The sequence below is a fragment of the Lipophrys pholis genome, assembly GCF_963383615.2.
Source record: "Lipophrys pholis genome assembly, chromosome: 23".
Lineage (NCBI taxonomy): Eukaryota > Metazoa > Chordata > Actinopteri > Blenniiformes > Blenniidae > Lipophrys > Lipophrys pholis.
Genome location: NC_137645.1, coordinates 8,493,299 through 8,507,017, shown reverse-complemented (window position 1 = coordinate 8,507,017; position 13,719 = coordinate 8,493,299). Strand labels below are relative to the sequence as shown.

Below are 13,719 nucleotides of genomic sequence, written 5' to 3'. Positions count from 1 at the left end.
ACTCGGCGATCGGCTGGAACGGACGCCACCTTTCATCCACGCGATCTCAGGATGTGGACTTCCGGCTGGGAGGCAGCTCAGGGTGGCGGGTTCCCCCTCCAGTAAGACGTGGTCTCGCAGCTTGATGTGGAACACCGGAGCGAAATCCGAAGCCGAGCGGATAAACTGCTGGGATTTCGTCGGGGCTTTGTCTTTGGGGACCGCCGGGGCCAAGTCGGACTGCGAGGGAGTTTTGTCCTTCTTGCTCCTCGTTAAACCCCACCGGTCCCACCTGGACCGCCGCTCGCTCTCCGAGGCTTTCTCGGACTGGACGCTCGAAGAGGACTCGACGGACTCCTTTGACGCGGCGGCGCCGGCTTGTCTCGCCAGCTGGTTCTCCGGGATCCCCATCCCTTTGAGTCCACGGCCCTCCGACTGGGAATGGCGGTGACGGGAAAACAGCGGCGTGCTCCGTCCTTCCCCGTCTCCCATTCTCTCCTCGGACTGACTGCGGATCTTCGCCGATATCCCCGCCACTTTGTTCTCGAACTTCTGTCGCATCGCGAGCACGGGGGAATCCTCAACCTTCTGTAAATCCTTCGGACTCCTCTCGGCGTCTTTGTCCTTCCTCTCCTCGGACTGGGGCCGCATTTTGGCAGAGATTCCTGCCACTTTGGACTCGAACTTGCGCCTCATAGCAGAAACCGATGATTCCTCAGCTTTTTTCTCCTCCAGCTGCTTGTGTGCGCTGTTCAGCTCTTTAGGATCCAAAGACTTGCTGCGACCCAAAGCCCACGATACTCTCTTGCTTGCCGCTGGCTCTGCATTCGTCCGCTTATCCTCCTTAGATTTCTCAGCTTTCTTCTCCGTGGATGTTGACCGCCTGCCCCGTAAAGAAAACCTCCCAATCAGGCCGAAGCCGGTTTCTTGGTCTCCTCTTAAATCGTGGACAGACTTGGATTTCTCCTGCAGTCCTTTGGATACCACTTCCAGAGGCGCCCCCCTCGGCCCTGGCCTGTAAATCTCCTCGCCCCCTTCGACAGACTTCCGGCTCGACCCGGGCGATTTCTCCTCCGACTTGTTCCCGGTCAGCTTCCGAAGCCTGCGGGTCAAAGATGACTCGCGTTTTTTAAAGCGCGCTTCAAACACCTCCTCCGAGTCGATGTCTTTGATGTCGGTCCTGAGGACCGATTGGCGAGCGACGGCGGGGAGATCGGGATTCGACGCCGAGGAAACGGACCTGGATCGATCGGTGGTCGCCACTTTGGCAAAGACTGCCGGGTGTTGGGGTAACGTAGGTGAATCTGTTGGTTTCCGGTTCGACGTTTTGGACGATACTGCGACACTTTTCACGACACTTCCCCCATTTTTTTGCGGCTCTTCATCAGGTAACGTCTGGTTTTCTTTCCCCTCCTCTTCTTCGTCATCATCCTCCTCTATTACAATAATAGGAGTGATAACAGAAGGAGATCTCCCCTCAGATTTATCCCCCTTTTCAATCTGGGTTTTGGTCCTTTTGTCCGTTCCTCCACCGAGGTCCTCGTATTTCTTCACATTATTCTGTTTTTGCGGTTGGTCCGGTCTTCCTGGTTCTGGGAGGACAAAAGAAATCCTCTCCGTGGGCGAGGCGGATGCCGACTCCAGAGTTCCTTGCTCTGTTATCGCAGACATGGACGTCGCCTCCTGGAGCTTCCTCCCCTCCATGCTGCTGTTGCCACCAGAGGGGATCTCCAAGGGGGCGCCGAACCGGCGGTGCAGAGGCATGGGCTCCGAGTCCTCCTGCGTGAAGGAGGCGCTTTTGCGGAAAACTTTGGTCTTTGGCGTGTCCTCTCCGGGACTCTCCGAGGACGCTGCTCTGGTGAGCGTCGACTGCCCCGCTCTGGACTTCCTCAAGTTGCGGTCGAGAGACCCCGACCGCCTTTCGTCGTCCATCCCGAGGGTTTCGAACAGGGGTCCTCGCAGGCCGCTCATCTTTTTGTCCACGTTCCCCCCCCTGAGCAGCCGCTGCCTCATCAGCTCCAGCTTCAGGGCGTAGTCCTCTTGGCTTAACTTCGCAGCTCCGGGGCTTGGGCTGCGATTGGGTAGCTCCATAGAAACGGCCTTTTTCAGAGTCTTGCTACTGTTTTGCGTTTCCTCATTTGCATCTCCCTCCTCGGGGCCTATGTGGAGGAGCAGTGCTGAATCAGCAGAGCTGCCTCTCCGCATGGTCGCTCGCCGGGATTTTGTCTGGGATTCATCCGCCTCCACGCTCGATCCCTTTTGAAGAGGAGCCCGTTTCGTTTCTGCCTCCGCCTCATCCGACTTCTCACGGTCGCTCGTTGACCTTTTACCCGCGCCGTCCACCGGGCCCTTCCTTGTCCCGTTGATACCAACGCCGGGCCGTGCCGTCGCGTCCTCATCCCCGGGGATCTCGTTGAGGGAGACCCTGGATCCCGAGAACACCATGGACAGCGGCATGGGAATGAAAGGAAGCTCGTCCACGTCCGCGTCCGAGTCGGATGAGGAGGACGGCGGTGGGGAACCTTCCTTTAGGTGGCGGGCGACAGCGATGGAGACGTGGCTGCACGCGTCGTTCAGGAGCTCCGGGATGGAGCGCATCACCATTTTGGATTTGTAGTTGATGAGGGACCTCTACCGAGAAGAGAAGAGGGATCATTTTCATTAATATTGGCAACTTTTGTGAAATCTGCTTGATCCAAGGTGGATTAATACCGTTAAGTCTGTTGACTAGGGATGCACCGATACCACTTGTTTTAAGGACGAGAGCTAATTTATAGCAACTTGCCGATACCGAGTACCGATACAAGTACTTTTTAAAAGCCATCAAGCTTAATTTACACTCCGAACCCAAAACGATATGCGAAAGCTATGTCAACGATACTCTCACCTCTGCCAGCCTCGAAGGCTCCAGTATTATACTGAGTATACAGTACGCATATGTTGGGTCGTAGCATCTATGTAGTAGTAGCTTTGAGAGACTTTGATCATGTTTAGTATGTGGCGCCGCCGGTGTGTGAGTCTGAAAGTCTTTAGCATGTAGCATGTAGCATGTAGCAGGACTTGGAGTTACACTAAGGATCGACCTAACTCTGTTGATCCAAATGTCTCTGGTGATCAAGTTGTTTTGTACAAACTCTCTTTCTCTCTTGATATTTTGTCAGGATATAATCTACAGTCTGGTCTTACTTTTGTCATCGATATTAAAGAATCTCCAAACCGCGGACGTCGCTCGTGCTCTCCCTACCTGCTGCTGACGGATGACTTGAAGTATTACTCACTGGCTTGTGTCGTTTATATTTCACGAGTGCAAGTGCACTGCGCAGTATCGGACCACATCCCTACTTTTTACAGATCGCAGTAAATCAAAACAGCTTCTTCCTTATGTTGATTTTCTTTGGGGGGGGTTTATCGACAGATACTGATGTGCCGATATCATCGCGCATCCTTAATACATTTGCATTTGTTTGTCATCTTGGGCTTACCTGCCATCGCCTTCTTGACAAAACTTGCTTCAGCGTCGCGGTGCTGATACTCTTGTTGGTTGGTGACTGTAAGACAAAGCATGGCGTCGGCACCACGGCCACGGTTCATTTCACAACCACGCGGTTGAATTCCGGAACGGCGGCTCACCTTGAACCAGGGATGTCGCAGGCACTCCGTGGCGCTGGGCCTCCTGAATATCAAATATTTCAAAAATATCACACACACACACACACACTCATAAACACTCCAAATGGGTGAGGTGAAGCGCACTCTCTCGGGAGCTTACAGTCGATCCACCACCAAAAGCTTGATGACGAATCCCTTCGCCTCTTTGCACAGGCCGGAGAACATGCTCTCTTCGAACGCCACGTTGTAGTTGCGGATGTTCAGGGCCGTGGCTCTGTCGTTTTCGCCAGCGAATGGAGACACCCCAGTCAGGCTGGAACACAAACGCACATCGTCATAATTATTATTATTTTTTTAAATCTACGTTCGTTTTATTGCGATTCAAAAGCGATAAAGACATACCAGAGGTAGGTGATGACGCCAACAGGCCTGCAGGAGAACAACATGGATGACTTCACATTAAAACATTTTCTTTCTTTTTTTTCCCCCAGACTCACTCCCGCATGTTATCTAACAGGTGGCTCACCATATGTCTGTCGCCGTGGAAACAGGAGTCTGGTTAACGATCTCTGGCGCGACGTATTCAGGCGTGCCGTATTTGCAGTAGTACTCCTCCGACGCCTCCAATTTCAAGGCGTTCCCGAAGTCACAGATGCGAATGTGGTCGCTTTGCGGACTCGACATGAGGATGTTTTCAGGCTGAAAAAAAACTACTTTAAAGTACTTTTCCGTGTGATTTCTGTACTCATACTTGGGTTTGACGGATACCTTGATGTCGAGATGGGCCACGTCTTTTTGGTGCAGATAGAGTAGACCCTCCAAAATCTGCCGCACGCTGCTGCGGATCTGCAAAAGCGAAAACGTCAAAAACTATAAAGTCCCGTTTACGTGATGGCGGCGCAGTGATGGCGGCGCAGTGTGGGCGGCGAGAAAGCACACCGACCTCCGCTTCCGGCACCGTCGTTTTCTTGGCGATTCTCTCCAGCAGCTCCTCGTGACATCTTCACACGACAGTTGAGGAAAAAAAAAAAAAAAAAAGGTGCCGCGACTCGACTGCACCAAGTGGTTAGAGGCATGAGCAATGAATTATAAATGAGCAAAAAAAAAAAAAAAAAAACTCCCACACATTCTATCTCTTGTTAATTCCACTCAGGGGCGATGAGTCAGAGAGCGAAAGCAAGTGCTGCTTCATTCATGCCCTCCGGGGTGGGGTGGGGGTGGGGGTGGGGGGAGGGAGTCAAAAGGATACAGCTCGGTGATGATCACCACCACGTTCTTCTTCTCGAAGGCGTCGTGAAAGTAGAGGATCCTCTCGTTGTCCAGCCCCGACAGCAGATCCATCTCTCTGATGGCCGCGGCTTTCCTCTTCCCTCGGGCGCTGATGAACTTCGCCGCGCAATCGGTCTTCCCCTTCTTTAGCGCCACCCTCTTCACGTACGAGAAGGCGCCCCTGTGCAAAAAAAAGATTTCAAACAATCGGCGCTCGCCATCACACGGCAACGTTTCAAGGGTAAATGCGTTGCTTTTGCGTTTTCTTTTCGATTGAGGAAATCTCGTGTTTCCATGGCAACCGTTTGGAAGCATTGCGTTGCCATGGAAATGGCAGGAGCCGTCGACTCGAGACGGAGCCCCAACATTTCCAGAAAAGTCTAATTTTCGCCTGTTTACAGGGAAGTGGAGCCCGAGCGTTTTCGAAAATGACCACTGTCGTCATGGAAACCGACAGCCAAAACGCAACGGAAGTCTTGCGTCTTTACACATTGACTTGTTCGGCATGGAAAGCCCTACTAGGAGTATAATACTCCAGCGAATATAACCCTACTCGAGTACTCGAGACGCACAGACGATCCCACCATGGTAATCTCATCGGGATAAGGGATGATATTTCACTTTTGAACCGATACAGTACCGATACCGAATTGATATCGGAATCCCGACTCTCACCTGCCGATCTCTTTGTGGATGTCGTAGTAATCGGTCAGGCGCCTCATCTTCCTCAGGATCGTCCCTTCGTCCTCCATTGGCTCGGCCGTCTCTTTTCTCTCTGCCGGGACACGTCCACACAGGCGTCCACATTTTGTGTGCCAGCAGAGCGACAGATGGTTTCACATTGTAGATCATGGTACCACCCATATAACCCCCTACAAACTGACACCATATTAACCTAAAGAAGGAGCTCCTCCCTTCATGACATCATGTGGGGAATTAACCAGCCCCTCTGGAGCTATGACACCGATGTGAAATGGTTGACAGACTTTTGATAGTGAATATCACCTGTGTGGACGGTGAACTCGGCCTTGCAGGAGTTGGAGCCGGCCAGGTTCTTGGCGGTGCAGGTGTAAACCCCGGAGTGTTCGGAGTGAGCGTTGAGCACCACCAGGGAATATTCCGGGTCGTCGTACACGAAGGTGAAGTGGTTGCTCTCGGACAGGAGCGCGTCATCCTGCAACACGTCAACTCGTCAGCCACGTGGCCCAGAGTGGGTCCCAAAATCGAGGCTTGTGTGATTGACTGGCGCACCTTATACCAAAAGATGTCGGGATCTGGCTTCCCTTCGACAACAACGGCGAGTCGGGACGTCTCCCCGACGTGTACGTCCACGTCCTCCATGATAGTTTCGAATTTAGGGGGCACTGCATGAGAAAACAAAATTGCTAAAACATTCGTACACATTTTCAAGTGCAAAAGCAAAAACTTTAGTTTTGTTTTTTGGCTGTTTACATGACAAGTTTTTGGAAACGGATTCGAATGTGAAACGTGTGGAAAAATGCTCCATCGTCATCTCTATGAAAACGCAAATGTTGGAAAACACTGTCTTTGTGGAAACGAGGGAAAATGCAACTCCGGTTTCCGTGGGATCAAGGACAAAACACAACTTTTTGCAAATGTTCTGTTTCCGTGGAAACGAGGGAAATCACCACTTTCTGAAAGCAACTCCAAAGATAGAGCTTTACGAAAACGCTCAATCTTCGTTGAAACCAGTGAAAATGCGACTTTGTGCAAACAGCTCTCGAGGTGCAACTTTTTGAAAACGCTCCCACTCATGGAAACAGGCAAAAACAAGACTTCAGGATAGCAAATGAGTAAGGAAAGATGATTTTTAGTTTGCTGACATGTTTCAACTGCATCTGCAGAGTGTCCTCTGACGTGTGGTTTGTATATCTGACATATAAACGACACGTTATCACACGTCAGATGACCATCTTTTTCCTCACTCACTTAAAAAAAGTAGCTCTATCCTAAAATAAGAAACGACAAAATGGAAATAATTGTTTTGCTCGGGGCACGGCTGAAAAGCAAATAGTTCTTCTGCACATATATATGGACACAAACAAAGATGGCCGCCTCCAGAGTGTCACGACTCCCCCGTCTATATTCCGGTTTCTCGTCAATATTGGTAGTTTTATCGTTGAGAGTCAACCGTTAAAAGCACCCAGTTCATCCTCTGGCAACGACATTGTTTTCAGCGTTTCTGCCTTGGAAACAGACATTGTTTTCAAAATGTTGCCATGTCCTTGAACCAAGACCAAAGATTCTGCCACGAATGTCGTCTTTCGAGTGTGTAGCAGCTTTAACTCTCAGACTGGCTTCCAAGGACCGAGCAGTGAGTTGTGGGGATTCTTTAAAAAAAAAAAAAAAAAAAAGATCAATAGTTGGCCGACCTGCCATTGCCAGCTGCAGAGTGCAGAGATCGCTCCCGAACTGGTTGCTCGCCGTGACCGCGAGCTGCCCGACGTCGGTGCTCCGGACGCGCTGCAGCTTCAGGGTGTGCTGGTCGTCATCGGGCATGCTCATCTCGAACAGCCCCGGCTTCGCCGCGAGCACCACGCCTCTCCTGAGGAGAACCAAAAGTATAGCAATTCTTTTTAAAGATGCTTTTCCTGCATTTCAGAGAATCTACATTTTGCGGCTCCAGACCAAACTCTTCATTGTCTGTGAGTTTCTGCCCATATTAGAGATTTCACTTATTACTTGGCGTCTCTGTTGTTAAAAGATTTCCTGGTGATGGTCGCAGGACTTCCAGGACTGACCTTTTCCAGGTGACCACTGCATGAACGTGGTTCAGCGTGATGGTGATACTGGCCGGCTGGTTCTCAACCACGCACACGACGTCGGGTTTGTCCAGAATGACCGGCGCTTTCCTCAAATATGGTCCTGAATTCAAATGACGCACAGAAATTAGTATCTTTGAGTGTAATGGCCTCTCGCGCCTCGTTCCATGCGGTACCTCTGTCCAGGAGCTGGACCAGGTCGGTGGAGGGCGACGGTTTGCTCAGCGTCTTCCCGGTGGACGTGAGCACTCGGAAGGCGTAGCGGACCCCTTTGGAGAGGGAGGTGACGGTGTAGTGGGTGTCCCTCAGGTTGGACGCCACAACGGACCACTGGATGGACCCCAGAGGCTGCTGCTGGACCACGTACAGCAGAGAACCCACGTCTGCGAAAACGCAAGATCCTCAACGACGCGGCCATCAAAGACCAATCCAAGATCAACAAAAAAGCTGTACGAGTGCGGCGGTGAACCGTACCATACGCTTCGAGCCTCTTTGGTTTCTTCCAGGTGAGGCTGATCGTCTTCCCTGTAATGGCCTCGATCACCGGAGGACCATCGGGAGGGTCCGGAACGATATCTATATCAGGAAATTAGCAGACGATGAACGTCTCGCCTTCGATCGAAGACTGGCGTCGATCATCCATCGTCTATACTTACCGGTGACGTACAAGTGAGCATAGCACGTGGCTTTGCCCAACTTGTTGGAGATGACCGCCTTGTAGACGCCCCCATGAGCGTGACACGCGCTCCGGATGACCAGGTTGTGGACATCCCTTTCTGTAGGACAGACATTAACGTGATTTAAAGGTCCCATTTTAGGCCGTTTATACAAGAGCTTTCCGGAGTCCTCAAGTTTGTACAAATATTACTGTTAAAAAGTCACTTTTGCCTACGACGGGACCTTTAAATCTCTCTGAAGACGTCTTGGCGTGGCTTGTTGCCGGGTTCTGTGCTTACGCTGAGTCATTTTACGCTCCTCGCTGCTCTCGATGCGCTTGCCGTTGTGGTGCCAGGCAATGGTCGGGTATGGCAGGCCCGTCACCTTGCACTTGAGGATGGCCTCTTTGCCGTCGACGACCTCCACGTCGGCCAGAGGTTTGACGAAGTCCGGCATGGTCCTCTTCTCCGCCTCGCTCTCGAGCACCTCGGGTTCCTCGGGGATGGACGGCATCTTCTCCAGCTTGGCCCTGAAAGGAGAAATCTTTTACTTCCTGTGACTCCAGCGTTACTCATCCACTTCGGAATCGCTCGTCCTACATGTGCGACGCGACGGCAGCTCGGGGTTCCTGCATGTAGAGCTCGGCGGTGCATTCGGCCTTTCCGTGAACGTTCTGAGCGACGGCGGTGTAGAAGCCCTCCGTGTCGCCGCTGACGTGGGCGATGACGAGCGAGTGTCGGCCCCCCTCTTGAAGGAAGCGAACGTTATCGCTCTCCTCCACTGTGGTCTCTAAAAAAACACAAAGGAATCTCTGGTGAAGAGCTTTTAAGGATTATTCACTGAAATTTCTTTAAAAAATTTCAAAAATCCCCAAACGACCCCCCCTGGGTTGCAGATTCTTACCGAAATGCATCCATGTGACTCGCGGAGCAGGCAATCCGCTCACCTTACAGTCAAAACGTGCGGTGCGTCCTTCGATCACCTCTAGGATGTCCAGTTTACGGGTGAACAGAGGCTCCTTGGACGGAGTCACCCTGAGGTTTGCACATGAGGTCAACTCCTCTGGAAATCCACATGGAAACGTCTTAGAGTTACTTATTTTTAGGTTTCTTTTTTTTTTTTTTTTCCATTGTTAATAGTGGGGATGCACCGATACCGAGAACAGTATCGGCTCCGATACCGCTCAGCGTACTCGTAAAAGATCGTACAAGCTTCATGCTAAAGAGTTCCTGGGCTATCACACCAGCAATGCTATATGCTACATGCTAAGGAGTTCTGTGGCTGACACACCAGTCATGCTACATGCTACATGCTAAAGGATTTCAGCATTCACACATTGGCGAAGCTGCATGCCACACGCTAAAGAGTTTCTGGGCTCACACACCAGCGATGCTACATGTTAAAGGACTTCGTGGCTGACACACCAGCGATGCTACATGATACATGCTACATGCTACAGAGTTTCGTGGCTGACACACCAGCCAAGCTGCATGCTAAAGGATTTCTGCATTCACACATTGGTGAAGCTACATGCTACATGCTAAAGAGTTTCCGGGCTCACACACCGGCGATTGCTAATGCTATACATGAATAACGTATAACTGATGACAGCAAGCAAGCGCATATGGCTGCACATGGCAAGCTTGACTCCTCGGGATACAGTACGTATAGTGTAGTGCTTAGACGCTACGTACTGCACTATACATACTGTAGATGCAGTAGTACAATGTAGCCTTCAAGGCTGTTTTGCGTATTGTCGACGTCGAGGCTGTGCAGGGGCGGTTCTCAGTAACGCTTAGCTTTCGCACATCATTTGGAGTATAAATTAAGCTTGATGACATTCAATGTGGACTTGATATCGATACTTGGTATCGGCGAGTAGCTAAGGTTACTATTTGCATTGGTACTTGGTATCAGCAAGTAGATAAAGGTTCGTAGTGTCGGTACATCCCTAGTTATCCTAGTTATTAGCAGCGCCAGCGGTTTACCTTTGGCAGTGCTCAGCTTGCAAGTGTACGTCCCGCTGTCGTCCTCGTGTACCGAGTTGAGCATGAGACGGCACCTTAAAAAAAAAAAAAAAATGAAGCAAAACTTTTACTTTTCACCGCTCGGATGATGAAGAAAACACAGGAATTACAGTGCAAGAGCATGTGGGTGGCGAGCTTGTGATGCACGCGGAGACGGACTTGCCTCCGGACACTATCAAAGGCCTGCTGAGTCACATAAACCCGCAACTCCTACAGCTCCAGTTGAATCTGGTGCTCGTGTCGTTGAGGTTATTCGTCAAAAATAAAGAGTTCTTGGAGCTTTGGAAGCCAGAACACCGACATCAGAGGAGAAAAGTCTTGGAAGCGAGGCCGATTTCAAGGTAATGAAACATTTACGCTGCTCTAATTGATGGCAAAGGTTTTTAGGAAGTATTAAAAGTGGAGGACCACATGGTGGGAGTCCTCGCAGAGCGAAAAAAAAACCCCTCCTTTTCCAGCTTGGCTCCGTCGTTTAAGGAATTTAAACCTCTCATTTTCCAGGAACGCCTTCATTAGAACATTTCGAGAGCAATTACATGACGTCAGCCCACCTCCTCCCATCGAAGTGCATCTTGCAGTTGAGCAGCGCCGGCTGGATCAGCTTCCCGTTGGACAGCCAGTCCACGTCCATGTCGGGGGGTCCGGTGACGTGACACTCGAAGGCGGCCGACTCGCCGGCCCTCACCGCCACGTCTCTCACCTCCCTGCTGATCCCCAGAGCTGTTTGCGCCGCGGCTGTGGAACGTGAGCAGGGGGGGGGGGGGTCAGCCGTTACCGTGATCCTAGTGACGGAGCGCCACGGAGTCGGCGCTCACCTCTGAGCTCCACCCTGCACTCCGCCTGCTCGCTCCCGTGCCCGTTGGCGATGTGGCAGACGTAGAGGCCCGCGTCGGACCTCTTGGCCGAGCTGATGCTCAGCTCGCTGACGTCGTCCTCAGCCTCGCGCACCAGGAAGCGGCCCGCTGACTTCACCGGGACGCTGTCCTTCGACCTGGGCCAGGTTGAAGCGGCTGTCAGAGTCGTTTACGAGTACTTTAAGTATCCCGAGAGGAAATCTGACTTACCAGTAAACCATGGGTTTGGGCTGCCCTCTAACTTTGGCCGATAGGACAATATCCTGACCTTCAGGCACCCACTGGTCACATGGCGCCACCTTGGTCAAGCAACACAGCATTATTATTGATTGTCGTGGTTTTATTGGGGGTGCTATGGCTCGGAACGTTGCAAGTTCGATTCCCCTTCTCACCCTTGTCCACAAGAATCCTTGAGCAAGACACTGACCTCAGACCACTCTCATTAAGAATCCAAATCCCATTGGCAGCCGCATTCATTGGTTCAAGAAATTTTGAAAGCAATAGATTCAATTCTTTTTTTAATTTGATCACACTTTATAAATCCCCCTTTTGAGGTAAATTTCTTTACCGAATTGATCCATGGGTAACAGCCAAGGGTTTTGCTCAGGGACCCACGGTGCACGGTTTTGGGACTGTGGGAGGACACCAGGGGACACCAGAGGAAACCCACACACACAGAAGGGGGGGAACATGCAAACTCTACACAGAAAGGCTGTATTTGCCTGTATTTGGACGTTCTCGCTATGAGGCAAGAGCGTTCTATCCATCTCCTGGGATCAGTTTGAGTGCAGTTTGTTTGAAAACGGTAGAAGTAGAATAATATCGATTGAAAAACAAAGATTTTGTCGTTTTTCGGACAGTTTGTCAAATTTATTCATATGTAGAAAAGCCTAAAAAAAACAATACAAACACGAGCTGCAACAAGAGACGCTAAAGGGTCGCCAATTAACAGGGGAACCAGTTAATCTGAAACACCAGAAAGCTCTGGACGGGCGTGGACAGACCCTGGCAGCGAAACAGCCTGTTCTCGGTCGAGGGACTTTTAGACCGGTTCGAATTCACTTTGAACGCGATGTCGTCGAACTTCGCGAAAAGCTCCCCTTACAGACGAAGCGAACGCCGTCTTCCCCGACCCTGACCTGGAACGAAGGCGGCTCCTTGAAGTGGACTCTCTTGCCCGGAGAGGGCGGCTCGCCGAGCTCCATGGCCTCCTCCCGAGCGCCCCGGTGGTCCTCGTCGGACCGGATCGGCGCCAGGTTCCCACGCCGCGCGTTGGCCGGCTCTGGAAAGGAGAAGAGCGCGAAACGCTAAGAGAACCCGTGTGAAATCTTATGTGCCTTCATCTTAATTTGGGTAATTAATCGCAAAATCTTTTTGAAAGATGGTTAACCCGGGTTAGCTCGTAAAAAAATAAAAAAATAAATAAATCTGTAAGATGTTTACAGCCTTTCTGACTTGTTTCAGCCAACGCAAGCAGTTGGCGCCACGGAGGAGTGGGCCACGTGTAAACACACACACACACACACTGAGCGTCCTCCGAAGTGACCAAAATGAAGACATAACAGATAAATCCCTTCATCCCCGACCCCAATCACTGATTCCCACGAGGCGCTTTGAGGCAGACGGTGTGTCTGGAGGTGATAAAAACCAAACGTGTGCAGAGGGAGGGCGGAGATCCTGTTAAAAAAAAAACCATCAATCTGCAGGTGGTCAGAGTCCGGCGAAGCTCAACGTGGATCTGGAAGGAGCGACGGATCGCAGTGAAACTGCGCCGAGTGCCTCCGTGCAGAAAAACATCCACCTCTTGCCAAATCGTGAAGTCACGTAGGTGGATATTAGGATGATATCTGGCACTGAAAAGGATTTTTTTTTTTTTTTTTTTTTTTTAAATAAATAAATAACCTACCCAGAGTCACTGAGCAGCGTCTGTGCACCAGGGCATAACTCCCTGTGAGTATTTCTATGTAGACCTGCCAACTCTTACACAACAGCCCGGAGCCGGCTCACCTTCCTCTTCAGCCTCCTCTACCTCGTGAAGAGTGAAAGGATTTTTTTTGTTTTTTTACAGATTTGGGAGCTGAAACCACAATTAATCTGCAATACTGAAAGTGTCACAACACAGTCCTGATCTCTCTTTGAAGCCCCCGGATCAAACTCCTCTCCTCTCCCGCAGCTTAAGTGACTCACATGATCTCCCACCACATTTCACGGCTCCATCTCTTGAAGCCCCGCGAGCGTGAAATCGCGAAAACTCAAGTAATCTCGCGGAGGGACACAAAGCAGACGGCAATTACCCGGGAGAACAAGAGGGCGGCTAAAAATACCCCCGCAAGTTGGACTCCGCTGGCCTAATATGGCAAGAGGGGCTGTGTGTGTGTGTGTGTGTGTGTGTGTGTGTGTGTGTGTGTGTGTGTGTGTGTGTGTGTGTGTGTGTGTGTGTGTGTGTGTGTGTGTGTGTGTGTGTGTGTTGCTGGCGAGACAAAACCGGTGGAAGAGCAAGTCGCTGAATCAACACAGTGCCCGGCGTAAACAACCCCCCCC

General features: G+C 51.1%; 1 protein-coding gene across 1 annotated transcript in view; it reads right to left on the bottom strand.

The window, feature by feature from the left end:
* Positions 1 to 13,719, bottom strand: part of LOC308127607 (striated muscle preferentially expressed protein kinase-like) — a gene marked incomplete at its 5' end in the record, with an annotated part of 40,526 nt that overhangs the window by 7,518 nt on the left and 19,289 nt on the right. The window contains 25 exons of the mRNA XM_080492740.1: positions 30 to 2,610; positions 3,462 to 3,527; positions 3,610 to 3,652; positions 3,749 to 3,901; positions 3,991 to 4,017; positions 4,115 to 4,287; positions 4,357 to 4,434; positions 4,532 to 4,589; positions 4,838 to 5,038; positions 5,533 to 5,632; positions 5,863 to 6,031; positions 6,109 to 6,221; positions 7,251 to 7,423; positions 7,620 to 7,743; positions 7,817 to 8,023; positions 8,115 to 8,216; positions 8,297 to 8,416; positions 8,597 to 8,826; positions 8,897 to 9,086; positions 9,201 to 9,359; positions 10,286 to 10,359; positions 10,876 to 11,059; positions 11,140 to 11,315; positions 11,389 to 11,477; positions 12,318 to 12,460. Coding sequence (XP_080348866.1) covers positions 30 to 2,610; positions 3,462 to 3,527; positions 3,610 to 3,652; positions 3,749 to 3,901; positions 3,991 to 4,017; positions 4,115 to 4,287; positions 4,357 to 4,434; positions 4,532 to 4,589; positions 4,838 to 5,038; positions 5,533 to 5,632; positions 5,863 to 6,031; positions 6,109 to 6,221; positions 7,251 to 7,423; positions 7,620 to 7,743; positions 7,817 to 8,023; positions 8,115 to 8,216; positions 8,297 to 8,416; positions 8,597 to 8,826; positions 8,897 to 9,086; positions 9,201 to 9,359; positions 10,286 to 10,359; positions 10,876 to 11,059; positions 11,140 to 11,315; positions 11,389 to 11,477; positions 12,318 to 12,460 — 5,733 coding nt within the window. The remainder of the gene's footprint in view (positions 1 to 29; positions 2,611 to 3,461; positions 3,528 to 3,609; positions 3,653 to 3,748; positions 3,902 to 3,990; positions 4,018 to 4,114; positions 4,288 to 4,356; positions 4,435 to 4,531; positions 4,590 to 4,837; positions 5,039 to 5,532; positions 5,633 to 5,862; positions 6,032 to 6,108; positions 6,222 to 7,250; positions 7,424 to 7,619; positions 7,744 to 7,816; positions 8,024 to 8,114; positions 8,217 to 8,296; positions 8,417 to 8,596; positions 8,827 to 8,896; positions 9,087 to 9,200; positions 9,360 to 10,285; positions 10,360 to 10,875; positions 11,060 to 11,139; positions 11,316 to 11,388; positions 11,478 to 12,317; positions 12,461 to 13,719) is intronic.